At 35.6% G+C, this 23728-nt stretch overlaps 1 protein-coding gene across 6 annotated transcripts in view; it reads right to left on the reverse strand.

The window, feature by feature from the left end:
* LOC120771821 (probable phospholipid-transporting ATPase IA) overlaps positions 1-23728 on the reverse strand; it is a 132537-nt gene that overhangs the window by 85343 nt on the left and 23466 nt on the right. For 2 of the 6 annotated variants that reach the window (XM_040100044.1, XM_040100043.1), the window contains exon 1: positions 20956-21924. The exons of 1 other annotated variant lie outside the window; for it this stretch is intronic. In XM_040100044.1, the coding sequence (XP_039955978.1) occupies positions 20956-21868 (913 nt within the window). In that variant the 5' untranslated portion in view covers positions 21869-21924. Of the gene's footprint in view, positions 1-20955; positions 21926-23728 lie in introns of those variants that run through there. 3 more of the 6 variants (XM_040100040.1, XM_040100042.1, XM_040100041.1) reach the window with 2 other exon arrangements.

Genomic DNA, 23728 nt, shown 5'->3' on the forward strand with positions numbered 1-23728 from the left:
GCTGTTGTCAATAGGTTTTTGTTGTTGTTAGAGTGTTGTGTAATGGTCGTAGTACCGGTCATTTCGTTGTGTCAACAGATGTCAAATATTTTACATGGTGGTGTAATGTAGCACAGGGGTTGGACATAATAGTTCGGTGGGTTTACAATTTGATCAAATTGGCTGGGATTACTTAAGAGACAGAAAAGGCTATGTGGAACCGTCAGTGATGTCAGGGATCAATTAATAACTTGTGAGCTCATCTTTGACATGGTTAGGTAAGATGATATTCATGAGACCATGAAAAATTCCACTCAGGACCCCTAAGCATGGATCAAAAAGACCGTCATATATCTGCAAAACGGCTATTGAGCCGGCTAATATCTACTCAAGCCAAAAGTATGGGGCATAGATAATTCTAACGTCAGCTGACGAAAGCTGGACAGTGAAGGCGAAAGTGTCTCGATGTTTCCCCCTTAGCTTCCTTGACAAGTTGCATTCTCCAAAATCTTTAGCCTCAGCGTTTGAGTGCCAATTTGATAGTGTGCTGTTGGGACACCTTCATTGCGTCCATGTGAATCTTACTAAGACTTAGTAGTTCCATGGACCTTATGCGTTTCCCTATAGGCCAGAAGGCTTTCGCAACCCCACAAGCGGTGGTTGCTGATCAACGCTTACTGAGCTTGCGCGAGATCCATAGATATAAGACCGAGTACACGAAGACAGGGGAACACCTGGCCGTTCCCAACAAAATGGGATGTGAGTAAGGGTGCTTTTTCTAGCGAGCTCATCGGCTTTTCAGTCTTACGATTCCGCTGTGGCTGTGGTACCCAGACAAGTTTAGTATGGAAGTACATTTATGCCACTGCTAATGAGATCATGCAGTCTTTAACTAGCTTTGAACTCACTGTCACCGAGCTCAAGACCTGTATATCAGCTCTGCTATCGTAGTAAATACACTCCTCCCTAAAAGAAGCCGCACTTCGTTGATATATAGTACATCTGCTGCTACCGCAATAGCTGCCACTTTTGCTTGAAAGACAGTACAGTGGTCTAACAATCTGAAAAAGAATTGGTTGAGAGCTTCCCTTCCGCTTAAGCTTCGATACATCCGTGAAAAAGCTCATTGCAGCCCTTCTCCAGCGACTGCGCCCTACTCACTTATCCCTCGGAGGTAAGTATATGGGCGGAGAAGATGGCGCTGGTAGTGAGATCCGCGCTGTAGTCATCCAAATTATCAAAGATGCAATCGAAATGCGAAATAATTCGGAATATTCCACTAAGGGACCTATAAAGTGTCCGGCTTCCCCTAGTTACTGGTAAAGAATTCGGAAAGAAATATACCCACGAAGGAGCGTTTAAGTCCGAGACTGAGGTTTATTTTGCAAGAAAACCTTAATTGGTATCGAAAAGAAGATCGCTCAAGTTACCGCCTTTGATTGTTCAAAGTTTATAACTTTTTGCAAATCTTCCATCATTATGCGACCTCGTACTAAATTATGATTTTAGCCCACAATTTGCATTATCCTTGATGAAAAGTAATTTTTTAAAGAAGGTTAAACTTTATTATTAACGTGAGTTTATGAGTCCCAATTATCTTGTTTTGCAATTTCATCGAGCGATTCAAACGTAATACATATATGATACAGCTAATCACGAAAGTATGCAATAATTGTTAAAATTGCCTGTAGAGAAATGAATATCATTTGAAACAGATTTCATAGTCATTAAAATGTCATTGAGTGACTACATCTTACAAAATATTATATTCCTATATCCTTCAATATCTTATAAAATACCAATTTCCAAGTCGATTCTGCGTTTATTTCTCTTTTTATTTTCTCATACGGTCCCAGTTACGAAAATAATGCCTTCATTTAGAGTTACGAAACAGCCACCTCTGACAATCTTATTGTTGATGTACCCGAGTCTTTTATTGGTTCACATCTTATGCACTTAAACTCATAATAAAACATTTTTGTGAATATAGGTTTAGAACTTTGATACTTTTAGCAAAGCCACACGCCTTATCATAAGACCTTATTATATTACATATGTATAATATTTGCATTACTTGAGAATTGTTTTCTGTTTCATCTAATCAAAACAACAAATTAACTAGCAAAATGGTGAGTATTTTTATATATTATTTTTGATATTTTTTGAAAAATTGTTAAAAGTTGTTTTTACAATTTTTGTAAAATTGTTTTAATTTTTAACTTTTTCACTTCTTATCTTTAATTTTTTTATTTTAACTTTTTTATTTTATTATCTTTACTTTTATTTTTTCTCCCATGCTTTTATGTTTAATTTTTTATTTTTGAATTGAATATCTATTTCGAGTAATTAAAATAATTAAATAAGAAAAGGTTAAAATCTTTATGTTTAACATTTTTTTTAATTTTTTGAAATTTGTTTAAAAGTTCGTTTACCATTTTTTTCATATTTTTTTTTAATATTTCTTTTCTTATTTTTTCAAATTTTTATTTTGAATTTTTTAGTAGTTTTAATTTTTTTCTGTTTTTTATATTTGAAATATATTTATTTTTACCCATTTAATTTCTTTATTTTAACTTTCTTATTTTATTATCTTTATTTTTTTTATGTTTTTATGTTTAATTTTTTATTTTTGAATTGAATATCTGTTTTCGAGTAATTAAAATAATTAAATAAGAAAAGGTGAAAGGTGACATTTTTTTTAATTTTTTGAAATTTGTTTAAAAGCTCATTTACAAATTTTTTAATAAATATTTTTTTGTAAATATTTCCTCTTTTACTTTTTTTCAAATTTTTATTTTGAGTTTTTTGGTATTTTTAATTTTTTTTCTGTTGTTTTTTTATATTTGAAATATATTTATTTTTACCCATTTAATTTTTTATTTTTTTATTTTTAATTTCTTTTCTATTTTTTTGTAAATTATATATACTTATTTTTTTTGCTGTGTATAAAAATATTTTTATATTTTTTGAAATTTAGTTAAAAGTTTATTTTTAATTTTTCATATCATTCTAATTTTATGTTGTATGTTATTTTTTATTTATCATTTTTGTTTTTAATTTTTTTTCTATTTACACTACATAAAATTTATTTTTTCCATTTTATTTTTATTTTTTATTTATTACATTTTTTTAGAACTTTGTTGATGGCTATTGTTCAATGAACTCATTCTTCTTTTGAGAATTGATATACATACATATGTTACGATTAATTAAAGTAAATAAATAAATTAAGAAAAAGGTTAAGATTTTTATATTTAAAAATTTTGATATTATTTGAACTTTAATGAAATTTTTTTATTATTTTTTTAATATTACTTAAAATATTTTTTCTGTTATTATTTTTAACATTTATTAAATTTCAAATTTTAGTAATTTTTTATTTTGTTTTAAAATTTTTTTTTTAATTGTTAATTATTTTTAAGAAATTTTTTTAATTTTATTTTTTTTTTATAAATATTTCGATGATAATAACCCGATAAAAACCAAAAAATGTCAATGTTCGTATGACAACTTTTGCAACCAACTGTAGTATCTTGCACTATAACAATATTGCCTACCTGAAATTATTTGATATGCACACCCCACGCACTATTTCTGCAAGCAACGGTGGCATAAAAGTGAAAATCAGTACATATGCATCTGTGTGTGTGTGTATGTAATAAACATTACTGTTATTGTTATTTTCATTGCATTTCATGATTTTGCAGCAGTGTCATTACAATGCCGACTGTAACTGTGGTTGGCCCCCTAAGCGATGGTAATATGTAGCGTGCCAAAGCAAATGTTGGACATCCACAAGGTGTTCTCATTCTAATTCCTTTGCAGTATCGCTTAAGGTCTGTGGTTGCAGGCAAACTTTGGAAGGAGTTAAAGGTAACCAATAATGACTGCTTCCTTGTTAGATTGATATATGGGCGAGTACTGACAGCGTGCTAATGCCCACAAGACTAATGCACGTGAAGGAAGTCGTAATGAATTCAATAATAATGATGAGAAAGCGAGCATATTGCATTTGCGACGTTGACACAATTTCCGTTGCTATTTTTTCTTATTAAAAATCAATAACGGCGTATTAACTTGGTGGCATGTATTTGAACTATGACGGATATAATGTGAACTTATTGATTTCACTTGTCACATTTTATTGATGGAGAAATAAGATTTATTTAAATATGTATTACAAATTGAAAAGACTGAAATTAAGTTTATTGAGTATTAACTAATTTTTTGTTTCAAGGCAGTTAACCTTTTGCGACGAAAGTGTTTGCTAAATTTCTATTTTTGCCAATATGGTAATATTTTATTTATTTTATCAAATTATTTGTATGAAAAATATTTTTTTTTATAATTTTTTTTTTAAATAGTGCATCAAAAAACTTTTTTAAATATTTCTTAGATTAATTGTAGTTGCAAAAATTAATCTGTCTTGAAAGTTTTAAACGGATGGCAACTCTCCTAAAATTATTTTCAAGCCATATTGTGATCTTAAATGATTTTATGATTTATTACAATGTATTAATGTACAATGTATTAAAAAACTAAAAAATTGGTTTCAACCTTTAATTGTGTGAATATAGGTTTGGATCTTTGATACTTATAGCAAAGACACACTCCTTGTCATTGGATTCTCCTATATTACAAATAAATAGATAACATAAGTTGTAACTGGTTGCAAAAATTAATCTACATTACTATTGAAAGTTTTAAACAGATGGCAACCCTTCGCAAAATATTTGTTCGAGTTTGATAACAATATTTTGGTGCTTCATTATCAAATATTTATTATTTACTAAATCTGTATATTAAAAAAAAAAAATTTAATAAAAAAAAAAATTGGTGGCAACCTTTATTTTTTCAATAAGTGGATTGGAAAAAATGTTTATATTGTTTAGTTTTGCTTTGCTTGTAAACATTATTTTATTTTAACGAAAATATTTAATTGAAAATTTTTAAACACGTGGCAACACACTTCATATTTTTTTCTTTTTCTAATGCTAATTGTTTTATATCCATGTTATGGTTCCGTTTTATCAAATATTTAGTTTTTCCTAAATCTGAACATTTTTATTAATATAAAAAATTAAAGTGTGGCAACCTCTGTTTCAATAGTTTGATTGAAAACATTTTTAATATTATTTTAGTTGTTCAGCAAAATCATTGAATTGCAATTTTTAAGTAGGTGGCAACCCTCCAAAAATATTTTCAACTCCAACTAAATAAGTGGCAAAACCCCTCAAAAATTATCAACTACAGGCGTTTTCCCACCTTCATGGTTTTATATCCATGTTATGTTATTCCGTTTCATCAAATATTTATTTCCTAAATCAGTACCTTTTTAATAAATTTTATTTTATTAAATTGAAAAAAAAATAAAAAAATCTACTGTGGCCACCTCTTTTTTATACACTCGCAACAATGTTGCTTAGGAGAGTATTATAGTTTTGTTCACATAACGGTTGTTTGTAAGTCCTAAAACTAAAAGAGTCAGATATAGGTTATATATACCAAAGTGATCAGGGCGACGAGTAGAGTCGAAATCCGTCTGTCCGTCTGTCTCCGTCCGTCCGTCTGTCCGTCCGTCCGTGCAAGCTGTAACTTGAGTAAAAATTGAGATATCATGATGAAACTTGGTACACGTATTCCTTGGCTCCATAAGAAGGTTAAGTTCGAAGATGGGCAAAATCGGCCCACTGCCACGCCCACAAAATGGCGGAAACCGAAAACCTATAAAGTGTCATAACTAAGCCATAAATAAAGATATTAAAGTCAAATTTGGCACAAAGGATCGCATTAGGGAGGGACATATTTGGAAGTAATTTTTTTGGAAAAGTGGGCGTGGCCCCGCCCCCTACTAAGTTTTTTGTACATATCTCGGAAACTATTATAGCTATGTCAACCAAACTCTACAGAGTCGTTTTCTTCAGGTATTTCCATATACAGTTCAAAAATGGAAGAAATCGGATAATAACCACGCCCACCTCCCATACAAAGGTTATGTTCAAAATCACTAAAAGTGCGTTAACCGACTAACAAAAAACGTCAGAAACACTAAATTTTACGGAAGAAGTGGCAGAAGGAAGCTGCACCCAGGCTTTTTTTAAAAATTGAAAACGGGCGTGGCGCCGCCCACTTATGGACCAAAAACCATATCTCAGGAGCTACTAGACCGATTTCAATGATTTTCGGTATATAATATTTTCTTAACACCCTGATGACATGTACGAAATATGGCTGAAATCGGTTCACAACCACGCCTTCTTCCAATATAAAGCTATTTTGAATTCCATCTGATGCCTTCTTTGTATAATACGAGTATAAACATTAGGAACCAATAATGATAGCGGAATAAAACTTTACAAAAATACGGTATTTGAAAAATATGTAAATGACGGATAATGAAATCTCGATTATCACTTTATCATGCGAGAGTATAAAATGTTCGGTGACACCCGAACTTAGCCCTTCCTTACTTGTTTTAAGTTGTGTTTTTAATATTCTTTAGTTTGACGATTGTAATAAAAATTTTAAGCAGGTGGCAACCATCCACAAAAATTTTAAATTTTTTTCTGCAGGCTTTCTTTTAGCTCCAATAATCAATGTATAGTGTTTCTTTATCATTTCTGTTATTTTACTTAAAAATTTCAAGGAATATAGTTTCCCCACTTGTTGACTTCCTTCAAACTTAGTTGAACCACTTTCAAGCCTTACAGCTAGTATTAACTATTATTTAGCCAGAAAGGGAAATAAAAATGTTTGGCAACATTCGAAGTACCCATTTCGTCCACTAATGATGACTTCATTTAGCTGCTTTAAAACGTGCTTCTTATTCATACTCTCTACCACCATTACATTACACCACTAGCCACAAGCCGAAAATTGTCACGCCCTTTCAACCAAACATCATCCACACAACGAGCCATCAACGTCTGACATCAGCATCATTAGCAGTCTAAAGTAGTGCCACATGACAGCAGGTGAAAAGTAGTGAAAACAAATTTATTGACCATACGTACAAATACATATACACACACAGTTATGTTGCAGCGCCGCCAGCGCTATGACGCAACCACAAGACACCGTAGACCAGCACGCTTCCACTCAAGGTAATAAAGTTCCAGCGCTGGCAGCTGCTCTACCTTTGCCTCATTCTTCATATGTGTTATTGGTGTGTGTGTCAGCCTGTTAGCCAATTAGATTGTGGCGGAAATTGCGATGCGAGGCAGCTTTTATTGCATTCTCTTTCAATTTCTGCGGCATATTTCTTCTTTCTTGCCGCCAGATAATCAGTTTAGTTTGTGGAGTTAACAAGATAGAGCTTATTTATTTTCATTGGCATAACTTTGAGCGCATTTACTTTGGCATGAAAATTAAATTGTGTGCCTCATGCATAGGTGGAGGTGTTAGATTATGAAGCTTCTCTGAATCTTTAGAATGTTATCATCTAATATAAGGCATTCACCAAGGCCTCTTTAAATTGTTTATACTACGCTTAACTACAAGAATGTTATTGCCTCGAGCGCAGGCTTCGGTCGTGATGAATCTCACACTACCATTCTCGGATAGATATAGTCTGCTTTTAGTACACACTTGACCCCTGCAAAGTAGGCCAGAATTCGACGTAGCTCACACCTTATGAATGCCTGAAACAGTTATATTCTCCTTTCCGACCGATACTACAGTCTTCGATATATTTGAAACAAGTTTGTCGGGCGAAGTCCTTTTTTTCGAATGTTCCTTGGTCCCGCTTCGTCAAAGATCTCTTAAGAGCATAGAAACTCCTTCGATTTGCTCATAAATTATACCAGATCACACCTTACGGTTAGATTCACCTTTCCAACCGATATTACAGCCTTCAACTTCTTTGGAGTAAGTTTGTCGGGCGAAGTCCTCTGTTTCGATTGTTCCTTGGTCCACGCTTCGTCAAAGATCTCGTAAGACCATACTTAGAGACTCCTTCGGTTTGCGCTTAAAAGACACCTGAAACCTTTCACCTTTCCAGCCGATAATACAGTCTTCGATTTCTTTGGAGCAAGTTTGTTGGGCAAAGTCCTCTGGTTCGATTGTACTTTTGTCCACGTTTCATCGAAGATCTCGTGAGAGCAAGCACCTTCGATTTGTGCTTAAAGAACACCAGGTCACAACTTATGAGTCCCTGAAATGCTTCACATTTCTGATCGATAGTACAGTTTTCGATTTCTTTGGAGCAAGTTTGTCGGGCGAAGCCCTCCGTTTTGATTGTTTTTTGGTCCACGATTTGTTAAAGTTCTCATCAGAACATAGATTTGCGCTTAAAAAAGAACAGATCACACCTTACGAATGCCTGAAACAGTTATATTCTCCATTCCGACCGATACTACTGTCTTCGATTTTTTTGGAACAAGTTTGTCGGGCGAAGTCCTCTGCTTAGATTGTTCCTTGCTCCACGCTTCATCAACGATCTCATATGAAACTCCTTCGTTTTGCGCTTAAAGAACAACAGATCACATTTTATGAAACCCTAAAATCCCCGATTCGTTTCATGAAGTCCACAGTTACGAATGCGCCTTGATCTCTGATTTGTACAAATGGATCCATGTTTCGTCGAGTGTAACGAAGCTTCTTAAAATTTGCCAAACACAGCTGCAAAGTGGTCCTGCGGTCGCGCTTGTTGTCCGGAATAAGCTTATGTGGCAACTTTAGCGCCACGAGTTTTTTCATGCCAGCATTTCTAGCAAGGTACCTAGTTGTGAATGTTGTTGTAACGGCAAAAGGCGTTCCGTAAATATCTTTGAGGATAGCTGCCGAATTAAATTGCCTTTGTCGGTCGCAGGAACGGCAGAATGCGTAGTCTTTTTAGATTCCAACTGTCTGGGCTAGCAGGCAGTCTTCCAACGAGATTATGGACGTTTGTCACATTACTTTTTTTGGTAGCTTTTTTTTGATGGAATCTGGTGGTGGCTCACTAAAAATCGATGAAACTGTTTAGACTGAGTTTCGAAGGCAAGCAGGGACATAGAATATTCACCGTTTACAACAGCAAAGTGTTCCCTGATTTTATTTCTCGATTTATCTTTCAAAAACAATCCAAGCACCGAAGATTATTGCTTTCCAATTTTCTTATAATAAATCCCTTTGATGTATCCGGCTCCCATACGTGGTCAAACAAAAATGTGGACCCAATTCGCCTGAACTTTCGACAATAGCCGTCTACGAGAGTTCGCTAATGACAATTATGTTGTTGTAGCCAGAGAATTCTGCCGAGTGGACAATCCTTGACCGAATAAAAACCGGGTCCGTTTCGGTTATCGTGAAAATTATAGATAATGGCGCTCTCTGGCGGTGAGGCGCAGTACTGTCGCAACGTCCTCGTAAAGCTCTATCTTAATTTCATTTCGACGCCGAAATACATATTTTTCACACATAACTGCAACATGAGAATCATATCTAAATACATTCAACGAGCTGAGCCAAACCGAATACACATGTAAAATAAGTTTTCATTGGCAAATTGAATTTCTATTGCTGTTTCCTTTTCCATAAGCATCGCTGGTTGACAATTTGCCCATCAAATTAGCAAAATTAAATTACAAATGCAAAATGGCCACGAAATACATAACATTTTGTAGGCCAAGCACGTGCGCTACACTGCTTCCAAAAGGCTTAAGGCCAAACGTTGGCAAAAATGCTAAAATTCAAGAGATGAAAAGAAAGAATTTGGTGCGGGATAAACAAAATTTTATTTGCCGTTATGTAAGCTGAAGTCACAATTATCACAGCGACATACAAGTGAGCACTTTAATGAAATTAGCATAAATATAAGCTGACAATAGTCATTAGAATGTATGAAGTTGTAGTATTTGAAGTACGCGTTGCGTATACGCCCCCACCCACGCAACCACAGCGCACCGCCTCAGCGCGCAAGCAATTAGCAACAATAATTAAATCAATTTTATTATTTGCAATTAAATTTCGCTCAATCAAAGTCGAATTGAAAGTGCGCAATGTTTACAATCAACCAAACACACACACACACGCACAGAGAGAGATAATATTTACTGCAAATAAACGTAACACCATTCCGTATTGATTAATTGAAATCCAGCGATTTGGCATTTCGTATGCTGATAACGTCAAATTGTCGTGATTGAAAGCATTGATTTGGCGCTTCGCTTATCTGACTGACTGAATGACTGATTTCCGGACAGCGCAACTCTACCAGCGCAGCGCTAACTTTCAGCCAGCAACCCCCAGTTAGCTGGCTGCCTGGCGTTGCGTGCGTAGCGGCGAAACACGAAATTGAATTAATTTGTTTGCAGTCAGTCAGACATAACAAAATGATAGCGAAAAAATTGCAAAAACAATAGGAAGGAAAAACAGCGGCAATAGCAATGGCGCGCGCAATAATATTCGAGTTTGCGGCAGGCAAATCGCCACGCACGGCCGGATGGCAGCATGCCAACGATTGTGCCGTAAAATTGGCTGTAATCGGTGGTAGTGATTGCACAAACCAGCGCAGGTTAGAGAAAGTATTGTAAGGCGCCTACGCCTTAAAGTATGCCTCATTTAGCATAAAAGTAGTAGAATAGCATAGCAACTGTTTGCTAATTTTACTTGAAGTGACTGGTAGCAATCAGCTGCATATTTGCTTGCGTCATGTTTCAATGTTTTTAATTAAATTTCACTTTTTTCTAAATAAATTAGCAGTGACACTCATACTGTGCTCATAGCTAGACTTTATATTGCGTTAAATCCCTTAAGCGCCAGTCGTTAGTAATTTGCTTTGAATTTAATCAGTTTGGCTCAATAGCGTTGTGATCTATTTTTCTTACCGCTGGGAGTAGCTGCGACTTAATGACACTTTGATGACTGCGCTGCGCCGCAAGGTTGATTTTAATTAGTATCTACGGCTATTGGATACAGGTAAAATGATTGCTGAGAAAATTATATAGGATTGCGCACTTTGAAAATTAGTGCGGAATTTTTAATATAAAATTAAATTAAAAAGTAATTATTTTTTTATAATAAAAAAATTTACATTTTCCGATCAAATTTTCTACATATTTACCAAGAAAAAATATATGATATCTTGTCAAATAAAAAAAGTTTGTATGGCAGCTATATGTTATAGTAATTCGATCTCAACAATATAATCAGAGATTATAGCGCTACATTGGGCAATAATCTATGCCGAATTTTGTGAAGATATCTTGTGAAATACAAAACTTTTTCATACAAGGACTTGAGTTTTGTCAATCTGTTTGTATTGCAGCTATATGGTAGAGTAGTCCGATCCGAACAATTTCTTCGGAGATTGTATTATTGACTTAGACAATTAGTCTTGCAAAATTTCGTGAAGATATCTCGTCAAATAAAAAAGTTTTTCATACAAGCACTTCATTCCGATCGTTCATTTTATATGGCAACTATCTCCTATAGTAGTCCAATCTAAACAAGTTTTTCAGAGATTATAGCGCTGTCTTAGATAATACTTCAAGCCGAATTTCGTGAGAATATCTTGTCAAATAAAAAAGTTTTATATACAAGGACTTGATTGTGATATTTCAGTTTGTATGGCAACTATCTCCAATAGTAGTTCTATCTAAACAAATTCTTCACAGATTATAGCGCCAGCTCAGATAATACTCTATGCCAAATTTCATGAAGAAATCTACTCAAATGAAAAAGTTTTTCATTCAAGCACTTGAGTTCGATCGTGCATTTTGTATGACAGCTATATATTATAGTGGTCCGATATCGACGGTTCCGATAAATGAATAGCTTCTTGAGGGATGAGTGGAGGTGTGCACAATTTCAGAGCGATAACTCAACGGACGGAGTGACGGGCACAGCTTAATCTACTCAGCTCGTCACACTGATCATTTAAGGTCTCCGACGTTTCCTTCTGGATGTTACAAACTTCGCGGCAAAGTTAATTTATACTGGTTAAGGAACAAAAAACAGGCATAGAAATATTTTCAAATAGAGAAAACAGTTCTGGAAATATTTTCTGAATTTATTTATTGGGTAGTCGAAGAAGTCTATTCGTATTTCTAATCAAACTTCAAATTATTTTTATATATTTATGGTATAATGAGCTTTAATGAACCAAATATGTAGCATTTTGGTCGACCACTTTTTGCCATTTTTCCGCTCGAGACATTATTCCATCAGTTTAAAACTTTTCTGGTTTCTCGGCGAAAACCTGCGACAAGTAATTTTCATAGCGTTCGCTTGAAGCCAACTTTAATCCATTAAGGGAGTTCTGCATTGACCGAAACAAATGGTAGTCCGATGGTGTAAGGTCAGGGCTATATGGTGATGCATGAAAACTTCCCAGCCAAGCTCTCACAGTTTTTGCCGAGTCATCAAGGATGTTTGTGGTCTAGCGTTGTTCTGATAGAAGAGCCCTTTCAGTCTGGCCATTTTTTTGCTTCAATCTCATTAGTTGTTTGCAGTAAAATGTACAATCAATCGTTCGACCAGGCTGGAGCAGCCCATAATGGATGATTCCTTTCCAATCACACCAAACACTCAGCATAACCTTTCGAGGTGTAAGTCCTGGCTATGCGACCTTTTGTTGAGCTTCACCACGCTTGGACTATGATCTTTTTCGCACATTATTGTCTTATTTGATCCACTTTTCACTTTTTCGCTTCAGAAATGGTTCGATTTCATTTCGTTTCAGCAAAGAATCGCAGATGTTAATTCGGTTCATTAAATTTTTCACAGACAATTCATGTGGTACCCAATTAACGAGCTTCTTTTTTTAATCAGCCTTTTTTAAATGGTTTAAAACCATTTGATAATGAATGCTAAGTTCCTTAGCGATGTCATGGCTGCTTATGTGAAAGTCCTGGTCAATCTTTTCCATAATTTCATCGACTTTTTCAACGATAGGTTGACCAGAGCGAGGTGCATCTTTCGCATCGAAATTTCAAGAACGGAAGCGCGTGAGCCATTGTTGTGCTATACGAACTGCTGCAGTCTCCGTAAACTTCACAAATTTCATTGGTGGCTTGCGCGGCATTCTTCCCTTTTTTATACTTAAAGTTCAAAATATACCGAGTTTCTTCATTATTTTCACTCATTTTTGAACAGCTGTAACTTTTTTTCAACTTCCCCGAATCAAATTTTTTGTTAAATTTTGGTTAAATGAAGCTTAAGTCTCATCAATACTATACATATGGTGTGATACAATGTGATATACATCTACAACGACATCTATTGACAAAATACGAAAACACTTTTTCGACTAGCCAATACGTTAAAAAGGCGTGGTTTTAGACCGATTTCGCCCATTTTCAAGCTAAAAGATTAGATTGTCAAGATAATGTTATGCACCAAATTTGGTTGAAATCGCTCGAGGAGTTACTGAGGTTAATCGGGTGTGAAAATTCTACCAAAAGTGGATGGTACGGCGTTCGTTGTTCAATTTTTATACCGATGTGGACCTAGCTTATAATATTTATGCTAAAATTTTATGAGCTGTCATTGATCCTCAGATAGTTATTTTTTAGTTTTCTTAAACCTAACCTTTACATGGAGAGTGGGCGTGGCTATTATGCGATTTCAACCACTTTCCATAGTTCAAGGAATGTTGGTAAGATTCTTGCCATTAAGTCTAGTTGATATTGTTTTGGTAGTTTTTGTGTAATATACACATTGTATTAAATATTTGTGAGAGCGCAGCCATGCCCACTTTTCAAAAATTTCTAACCACAGGTATACCCCCCTCGACTGTCATACTCTGAACTAAATTCTGATCATGTAAGTGTACGAACATACACTGAATTTAATTGCTTATAACAAAATATGTCTTCACTTTATCAAATTTCACGCATACACGCCTCCAAGTATGCAACAATTCAGGGTTAACCAGCGGCATTCCAAACAGCTGCGCCGCCGCCGCCACAAAGTGCTGCTTACAAATGCGATTAAGGACAACAAAAGGGCACAACAATTGCTGCTGCTGCTGCACGTGCAACTATGCGTGAGCAAAAATGTCGATAAATATTACAACAACAACAACACTGCACAACAATGGCAATAACATGCGTTGAAGCATGGGAAAACAACAAGCGCTTTTATCACCGCAAGAAAGTTGAGCAGCATAACAATATGAGCCAACAACAACAACAATAACAGCACACAGTTGACAAAATGCCTTTGGGAGGCTGATGAAAGTTTAAAAGGATCAATGCTTCGCATGGAATTTCAATTTTATCCGGCACGTGTGCGTATGCGAGCGTGTAGTATGCGGCGAGCGGGCTGCACTGAGCGAAAAATGTTACGTGGAAATGTATTTTTTTGGACTGGAGCTTAACGAGGTCATGCTAGAGCCCGTAATTATGTGCGCAGCACTTTCTAACGGTACCATTATTTTTATGAATTTTTTCTAGAGCTTTTATTGCAGCGCTGACATGTCAACTGCTGCAGCACATAAGTCAATATCGACACACTAATACAACAAAGATGCGAAACACAGCACCCTCGGGCAAGGACGCGCTCCCTTTGCAGGCTGTCATTACCGGAAACAAACGGAAACTATTAAAAACTGGGGTCACCAGTGCAGCCAGCGCACGAGGAGTCGCTCATTACAGAGCAAACAATGCCACATCCAGCATTTATATGTGTTCATACATGTATATAAATATGTATATACACATACATATATACTATATATTTCCTTGTATATGGAAGTAGTGTGTGTGCTTGTCAGCCAACTGCAAATTGTCAACATGTCAAGGCTTAAATGAGACAGAAATCAGCGAGCATGAAGCCGTTGTGGCGGCAGCAGCGGCAGGAGACGCATGAGAAATTACGCTTATTGCTTAAAATGTACGCTGCAACCACAATTGTCATATATTAAAATTTTCAACTTATATCTGTGTGTGTGTGTGCCCTTTTAGGTTTTTAATGAGTTAGCAAAAGGATATGCGGTTTTAGATATGGTTTTTATTACACTATAGAAGTCAAATAGCTTTTTATGAGACAATTTTTTAATGGCATGTGGTTTTTATGAATGCCTTAGCCTTGCTTATTGTTGTTATAGTAACTGTTAGTTTTATTACTCAACATATTGATACTAGACTACGGTTTCTGCTTTTTCTAACATAAATTCTGGTATATCCAAGGACACTGGCCGAAAGTTTTGGTCTGTACTCAAGAGTAATTGTGCGTGCTGTTAGGGAAACTTTTTAGTAAATATTTGAGTTTTTCGAATTATGACGTTCTTAGACTAAAACAAAAAAGAATGTAAACTTCGGCAGAACCGTAGCTGTAATACCCCTCACAAATATAAATGCTTCCTTACAAGCACTTTGATCGTACAGTTTGTATGGCAGCTACATGCTATAGTAACACAATCTGGACAATTTTTTGTGAGATTGCGCTCATACCTTAGGCACTAACCTCCATCAAATTTCATCAAGATATCTCATCAAATGAAGAAGTTTTCCATACAAGCACTTTGTTCCGATCGTTCGATTTGTATGGCAGCTATATGCTATAGTGCTCCGATATCAGCGGTCCCAACAAATGAGCAGCTCCTTGATGAGAAAAGAACGGATGCAAAATTTCAGAACGATATCTCTAAAACTGAGCGACTGACGGGTCAATTAAAAAGTCCACGGCCTATCATAGTAAAACAAAATTTTTTTGCAAAATTGTTTTGTTTTTATTCAACATAGTTCCCTTCAAAGGTGAAACACTGATCCAACCTTTCGATACAATTTTTGTAGTACGATTTTTATATTGTTTCAAAATAGGTCTCAGTTTCAGCGATCATCTCTTCATTCGACGAAAATATCTTCTCAGCGAGCGTTCTATTGAGATTTGGAAACGCAAAACAGTCGCTGTAGGCCAGATCTAGAGAATATGGTGGAACCGAAAGTTATGCGAAGCTCAATTCATGGATTTTTGCCATCATTTTCATTGACTTGTCCTGCGGTGCATTGTTTTGGTGTAACAGTTCCTTCTTTTCCTTCAAATACGGCCATTTTTCGGCGATTTCGTCCTTCTGATGATCCAGTAACATTATGTAATAGTCGCTGTTGATAGTCTTTCCTTTTTCGAACTATCCAATAAAGATTATTCTCTGCGCATCCCAAACTACAGACCAAATAAACTTGGCAGCCGATTGTTGCGTTTTTCCACGCTTTGCAGTGAATCCATCGTACACAGTCCACTCTTATGACTTTCGATTGGATTTTGGAGTGAAATAATGGAGCCATATTTCATCCATTGCCACATATCGAAGCAAAAACTCGGGTATATTGCGCTTGAACATATCCATACACTGGCCCGAATCATCAACTCGTCGTTTTTTTTTTATCAAAAGTGAGCTCGCTCGCCACCCACTTTGCACAGAGCTTTTTCATACCCAAATATTCGTTCACAATACATCCAATACGTTCCTTAGACATCTTTCGAGTCTCGAGTTATCTCAAACAACTTCGCTATACGGTCTGTCCAAAATTATTTTGTGGATCTTTTTGTTGTTTTCGTCGATAACAACCTCTTTTGGGCGTCTACTGCGTTTATCGTCTTCGTTGCTCATTTCACCACGTCTAAACCTAGCATACCCCTCCTGGATGGGATTTTCTTGGCAATGTCTGGAAACTAGTCATCAAGCCAAGTTTTTGCCTCAACTGCATTTCTTTTCCTTCAAAAAGCTATATTTTGTCATCATACCAAATTCGTTTTTACCCATTTCTTTCCGAATAATGGTTGCTTCAGTCAAAATGATATAATTCACAAACTAATGATTCGACAGCTGACAAATTTATACATGCGCCAAGTTTAAGGTTAGGTGAGGTTAGGTTAGGTTAATCTGATAGGCCAATAAGCCACGCACAGACCAGTTTTGTCCTTTGCGATACCAGATGGAGTTGAGTTACTAAGTCCAAGAAGTAGTCATTCTTTAGGATGCCTGCGCTTGACGCGAATTTTAACAGACTCTGCCTGAAGGTTAGGGCTAACTGAAAATCATACGGGTTTAATTCTAGTAGCGCCATCTATGTATCAGCACGGAGACATTTCCTTTGACCTGTTATAACTCATATTTGAAAAGCTGGTTTGGTTGGAAAAATCTGGTTTTAAATTCAAAATAGAGAAACATTTGGTACTTATTACAGATGCCCAGAGAGTTATAAAGATTAGAACTAAATTGCTTCTTTCCTTATTTTTCTTCTATTTTGAATCACTACTCAGCATTATTTCCATGCCTGCAAGTTATCTACCAAACCACAACAGTTGATGATAATACATTAATTCAACCCCGGCTCATGTTACATTGTTTTTGTATACTAAAGACTGTATACCGTTTCTGCACTTTCCTTCAACGCGTGTCTTTTTCTGTATTTCTTTCCCCACTTTCGCATTACAAATAACGCAGTGCATTCGAATGAGTATTTTAACCTATTTCTCCCGTGTCATCATGGACATGAATGGTGTGTTTATCTTTACTCCCGCGGCCCTTACCGTCGACGCGTTAAATTTTGTTGCAAATCTCTAATGAGTTTTTTATATGCTAATGCATTATTTGCAACATGTTGCAACAGTGCGAAATGCCATTTGCATGTCATCACCATTTTAATGAGTTACTCGTTATTTTTTTCTTATGCAAGCTGCGTTTGTGTTTGTATTGATGTCGGAGGACATGACTTCAGCGTTACGTAAACAATAAGTCATTCATTTTTTAAGGAAATAGAGTGGAAAAGTGAGGAAGAATTGTGTGAAAAGTTAAAAAAATCATGAAATTAATTTTAGACATTTCTACTTCTTAGTCTGAATTAGAGAAGCTTTAAAGCTCAGCCAAAGCTCGTTTACGAAACTTTTATTACAGAGTGAAAATTTAAAGGAAATATAATAATATTTTAAACAGAAAGTAACTTTGTTCAATGGTTCAATGAAGTTAAAAAGTAATTTTCTGAATTATAAATAAATTTCGAAAACTTTAGATTTTCAAACTTTTAAAGCATGCCAATCAGCAATGCAAAGAATTCGACGAAATAAATTTGGTAATATAAAAATAAAAAGAGTATTAATATTTAAAGCTTCGATTATCAAACTTCGACAGCTTTTCAATTTGGAAAGCTTTTTTTTAAATAAATAAAAGTTATAACATAAAAATAATGTTAATATTTAAAACTTCGATTATCAAACTACGTAAGCTTTTCAATTTCGAAAGCTTTCATTTTTTAAATATTTAAGGCAAGAATTTCAGTTACTAAAAAGTTTCTAAAGAATTAGACAAAATAAAATTGACTACTTGAAACTTGATAACAAATTCAAAAAAGCTTAAAAGTAATTTTCTAAATTTCAAATAAATTTCGAAAACTTAAGTTTTTTAAACTTTTAAGGCATGCCAATCAGCAATGCAAAAAATTGGACAAAATAAATTTCATAACTTAAAAATAAAAATAATAATCGTAACTTCGATTATCGAACTTATTAAGCATTTCAATTTCGAAAGCTTTTTTTAAATAAATAAAAGTTATAATATATAAATAAAAATAATATTAATACTTGAAAATTTGACTATCAAACTTTGAAAGCTTTTCAATTTCGAAAGCTTTCACTTTTTGAATTTTTAAGGCAAGAATTTCAGTTACTAAAAAGTTTCTAAAGAATTAGACAAAATAACATTGATTACTTTGAAACTTGATGACAAATTCAAAAGCCTTTAAACTTCGATTATCAAACTTCATAAGCTTTTCAATTTCGAAAGATCTAATTTTTTAAATATTTATGGCAAGAATTTCAGTTACGAAAATGTTTGTAAAGAAGTCGACAAAATAACATTGATTACTTTGAAAATTGATAACAAAATCAAACTTCGTAAGCTTTTCAACTACGAAAACTCAAATTTTTTTTTAAATTAAATTAAGGCTAGAATTCTATTCACGCTTAAACGTGAAAATATTGAAAAAATTACTAGTAATAATTTGACGACCAAAACTACTTTTTATGCCTGTTATATAAAACATTCCACAAAATTTACTTTTAACATATATTTTGCCATTAGCAGCAACTTCAACATGCTCGCTCTTTCCCAACACTTTCCCAAGTACGTAAGAAGTATGTCATAACAAGCTGATGCGTTTTTTTGCTTTTACACAGCATACATTCTGGCGCCACTGTCCGGCGTGGTCGCGCATATAAAAATATCTCCATTTGTCAGCCAACGCTTTTTTTGCACATAGCGCGGTCACACTTTACGATGCGGCACTTTTAGCTGCTCGTAAGCGCAAACAAAGTGGAAATATGCGCTGAAAACTATGCTAGAAAAGTGTGTTGAACAAGAAAAAAAAGGCGGTGAAGCAACAGTCCTTCAGTGCTATAAAGGATGCGTCAACTTGACTCAAGTGTTTGAAGATGCATTAAGATGTGTAAAACCCTTTCGCTTACTACAATAATGGTCTTTGAGTTTAATGGTAAAATTTTGGGAAAGTTGTGTGGTAAGTGCTGGCACCTATAAGTATGCAAAACATTAAAAAGGCTTGATTTTGGGGCGTTTTATGGGAAAACTTGTTCATAAATGTATGTGGAGTTGTTGCCGAAAACTTAGCTTTTAATTAGAAGCATTTTTACTACATTTTAGTGTGCCGATAAGCTAATTTTTTACATCTGCAGCATACATTTAGGCGCATATGTGTATGTTTATTTATAGAATATTTTTTTTATTTGGCAAGGTATCTTGACGAAATTCTACACAGATCATTACTCAATACAAAGCTTTAAGCTCTGAAGAAATCGTTCAGATCGGATCACTATAGAATATAGCTGTCATACAAACTGACCGATCGAACCGAAGTTTTGATTTGATGAGATATTTTAACGAAATTTCGCATAGACTAAAAGTCAACCCATAGCTACAATCTCCGAAGAAATCGTTTAGATCGGACCACTAAAAGATATAGCTGCCATACAAACTGACCGTTCGTACTCAAATCCTTGTACGGAATACTTTTTTATTTGACATGGTATCTTCATAAAATTTTGCATAGATAATTATTCAATACAAAGCTACAATCTTTGAAGAACTCGTTCAGATCGGGCCACCGTAGCACATAGCTGCTATACAAAATGATCGTTCAAAATCAAGTTCTTGTATGGAAAACATTTTTATTTGACAAGATAACTTGATGAGATTCGGTAAGAATTATTTTTTAAGGCAAAGCTACAATCTCCAGGAAAAGTGTTCAGATCGGACCACTATAGCATATAGCTGCCATATAAACTGACCGATCAAAATCAAGCTTAAGCTCCTCTTATACTCATTAATACTATAAAAAATGGACGTTTGAAGGGTATTATAGCTTCCGTGGAGCCGAAGTTAAATTTTTCTTATATTAAACTTAATCTTTGTCGCTTTGGCGAAAATCAGATATTTTTTCTACCATTTTTTGGCTTTAAATACAAATGGCTTTCACGAATTTTGTGTCAGTCGCTTTCATCAGGCAACCGCTTATAGTTCCATTCAATCCTCAGCCATTTTCGTTTTCCCTCTAGTTTGTTTGTTTATTCTAGACTCTGTTAGTTTTGTGTTTATATGAATTTTTAACTTTTCTTTTTATTTGTCATTATGCATTTCCGCCCCATTCAACAGCGCTTCCGCCAAGCTTTTTGGTCTGGCCAGCTAGATTTTATGATTTTGACGCCATTGTTGGCGTTTTGTATTTTTTATTACTTTGTTTTGTACTTATTTTGCTTTTCTTGTCTTTCCTTCCTACTTTGTAGCCAAACTGGCGCCAATAAAAAGTTTCCGCTTAGTTTTCAATATTTTATGCGCTTAAAGTGGGTTAAAGGGGATTTTCTAAATATTTACCGTTTATTGGAAATTGTAATTTCATGTTTGGGTTGAAGAGTACAAAAATTAATTTTTATTTAGTAATAATAATTATTTAATACAAAAGATAAAAGTTCAAGAAAGTGATGACAGATTTCCAAAAATATTATAGCCTCGAAGTCAAACCACTTTCACAACCCACTCACCTTCATATTCCTTTCGTTTCTTGCGCAAGAAAGACGCCGTCATGTGTAGGCCAGCACGTGCGGCCAACGCTGAGGCGCGACTTCGCACGCTGTTACCGCTTTGCTTTGACAACACCGACGCACGCGAATCCTTACGTCGCTTCGATCTATGCCGACGGCACACACCACCGCCACCACCACCGCTACCACCATTACCCATTGCATTCGACGATGACAGCGTACCCGCCACCGAGGCGGCCGACACCGAGCCCTGCTGCTGCAAACCACCATAAATGGACGCCGAATGCGAGGCGAGCGGTGTAATCGGTGTATGCAAGTTCGATTCATCCGAATCGATGAAACCCAAATTACTATTGGCACTATTGAGATTGATGCCGCCGCTGAAACGATTGCCGCCCACACCACCACCACCAGCACCACCGCCACCACCACTCTGTCCGCTGCCAGCGAAACCACCGAGACCGCCGATGCCAAAGCCGCACACTGTCAAACTGCCGCTACCGCCACTGTGCGCCGCCGAAGCGGCCAAAGACGCTGACGTGGATGCGCCGAAACGGCCCGATAGAGAGGCGGCCAACTGTTCGTCCAAACCATTTGTGGTGTTCTGCGCCAAATTCTCGATGGACTCGAAATCACGCGTCAAAGCTGGTGGCATTGAATGCCGAAACCATGAATCCTGTCGCTGTGTGATGCCTTTGCGCTGGCGGCGACGCTGTGAGACGCCCAAACCGGCATTATTATTGGCTGACGCCGCAGCCGATGCGGCGGAGGTGGTGCTGGCCGCCGTGGCCAATGTGTCTGTGTTGCTGACACTCACATCACCGCCGGCATTAGCGCTGATGGCGGGTAGTAATGAGGATTCCTGACTGCGTAGCTCCAAGGATTGACGACTGAAGCTAACCTCGCGCGACATGTCGAAATGAGGGCCTAGCGGGATTTCAGCAGTACCGATTTCAATTTAAATTAACGGTTGGATTGGCTGTCTTTTTGCAGTTTTAAATAATTTTCGAACTTGGTGCTTCTTTTTAGGGAATATTTCGTACTTCTTTTTGAGAAATATTTTTTCGCTTTCTATCTCACTCACTCTCACTACGCATTGTTACTTCATAAAGGCACTTTTTCTCGATTTTTTACTTATTTTTTATGCTTTAATACTTTTATGGTTTTGTGTTAATATCAGCAAAGCAAGTGAAGGCACATTTTAAGTCAAATATAATGTTTTTTTTTTTGTTTTTGTTTTTTAATCTTTATACTAATATATTTTCTGGCACAAGTTAGGCAATAAAAATCAGCGCGCAATTTTCCTCACATTGTCAGTGTGTTCTCGGCACTTTCCACTTTACTTCATTTGTCGCGTTGTTGTTGGCTCGTAAATCCTACTGCCAAAAAGCATAAAACAGTTTAACATACACACATATATTTTTGGCTAACATTGTACGATTTACGATTTCCTACTACCATTTAAGGTTTCATACATTTATACTTAAGGTTTTATACATATATACCATCGTACATATGTATATCCAAATATATTGGAAGAACGCTGCGCGGGTGTAAGCTTGAAGCTCTGGCAAGGCGTTCTAAAAATATGCAACTTTTGCTACAGTGCAGTACGAAAGTCGAAGCATACTTTTCGGCCTGGCGACTTTTGTTGTGTTATTGTTGTTGCTGCTGCTACGGCTGCTTTATTATGGCTTGTTGTCACTTAATCGACGAAATTTGGACAAACGACAATTTCAACGTTCGATTGAGTGCAGTGACTTGTCAGCTCAAGTTGCGCACACTTTTCGCAGAATCTCAGCGAGCCGTCACACTCTTTATCCCTCTCCGTAATGTTCACTTTGTCGACTTGAGGACAGTTGCTTTAAAAGGAGTATAGTTTTTTGGCTCGCTGCCGAACAGAATAAGCGAAATAAGAGGAAATACGAAGCCGTCTTTATATAATTTGCTGCCCTTTGACCCCATGGCGCGCTCACTCTCATTATATCTTTCGAGTTACATATTTTTATTTACATGTGATACGAATGAACTGAAATGAAATTGCTTTGTGTAGCACTTATAACCTTTTATTCCTTGCTCTACAACAGTTGATTTAACTTTTTCCAATACGTTTATACAAAAGTTCAATCAGTATTGGAAATGAGAATGTATAAATACGTATATGAGTATACTAATATGTAGGTTAGTAGCAATTGTACTTCCAAGTGGCCAATCAATAACTCTGCTACAAATATGTAAGCACGTTTATACTTAAACGATTGTATTGAGTAAGACTTTCGCGTTCCCACATGATTTACTGGCTAACGCAAATGAAAAACTATCCATAACTATTATCCGAAATTGTCCGTGTACATAAAATTTAGCACTTATCTATCATACAAACGAAATAATGCTAGGCAAATAAAAAACAAATAAAAACGTATTATCCGGTATTATCCGTGAAACAAAAACTGATTTTAGCGCGTAAACAAATGAAAAAATTCCAGTTAGATATTATTTAGTGTTATTCGACAGTGGAAACAAATGAAAAAACTGCAATTATATATTATCCGGAATCATCCACGTAAATATATTATATTATTTATCTATGCCATTTGAAAAGTAACATTACTAATTTCAATAAATATTTAAAAACTTATTATCCTGCTTTATCCGTACATTAGAATGCGAGTGACACTACAAAAAAAATTAAAAAATTTCACTTCGATATTTTTTAACGTTATCCGACAGTGAAAACAAATGAATAAATTTCAATTACATATTATCCAACATT

The sequence above is a fragment of the Bactrocera tryoni genome, chromosome 3 (genome assembly GCF_016617805.1).
Source record: "Bactrocera tryoni isolate S06 chromosome 3, CSIRO_BtryS06_freeze2, whole genome shotgun sequence".
In the NCBI taxonomy this organism is placed as follows: Eukaryota; Metazoa; Arthropoda; class Insecta; order Diptera; family Tephritidae; genus Bactrocera; species Bactrocera tryoni.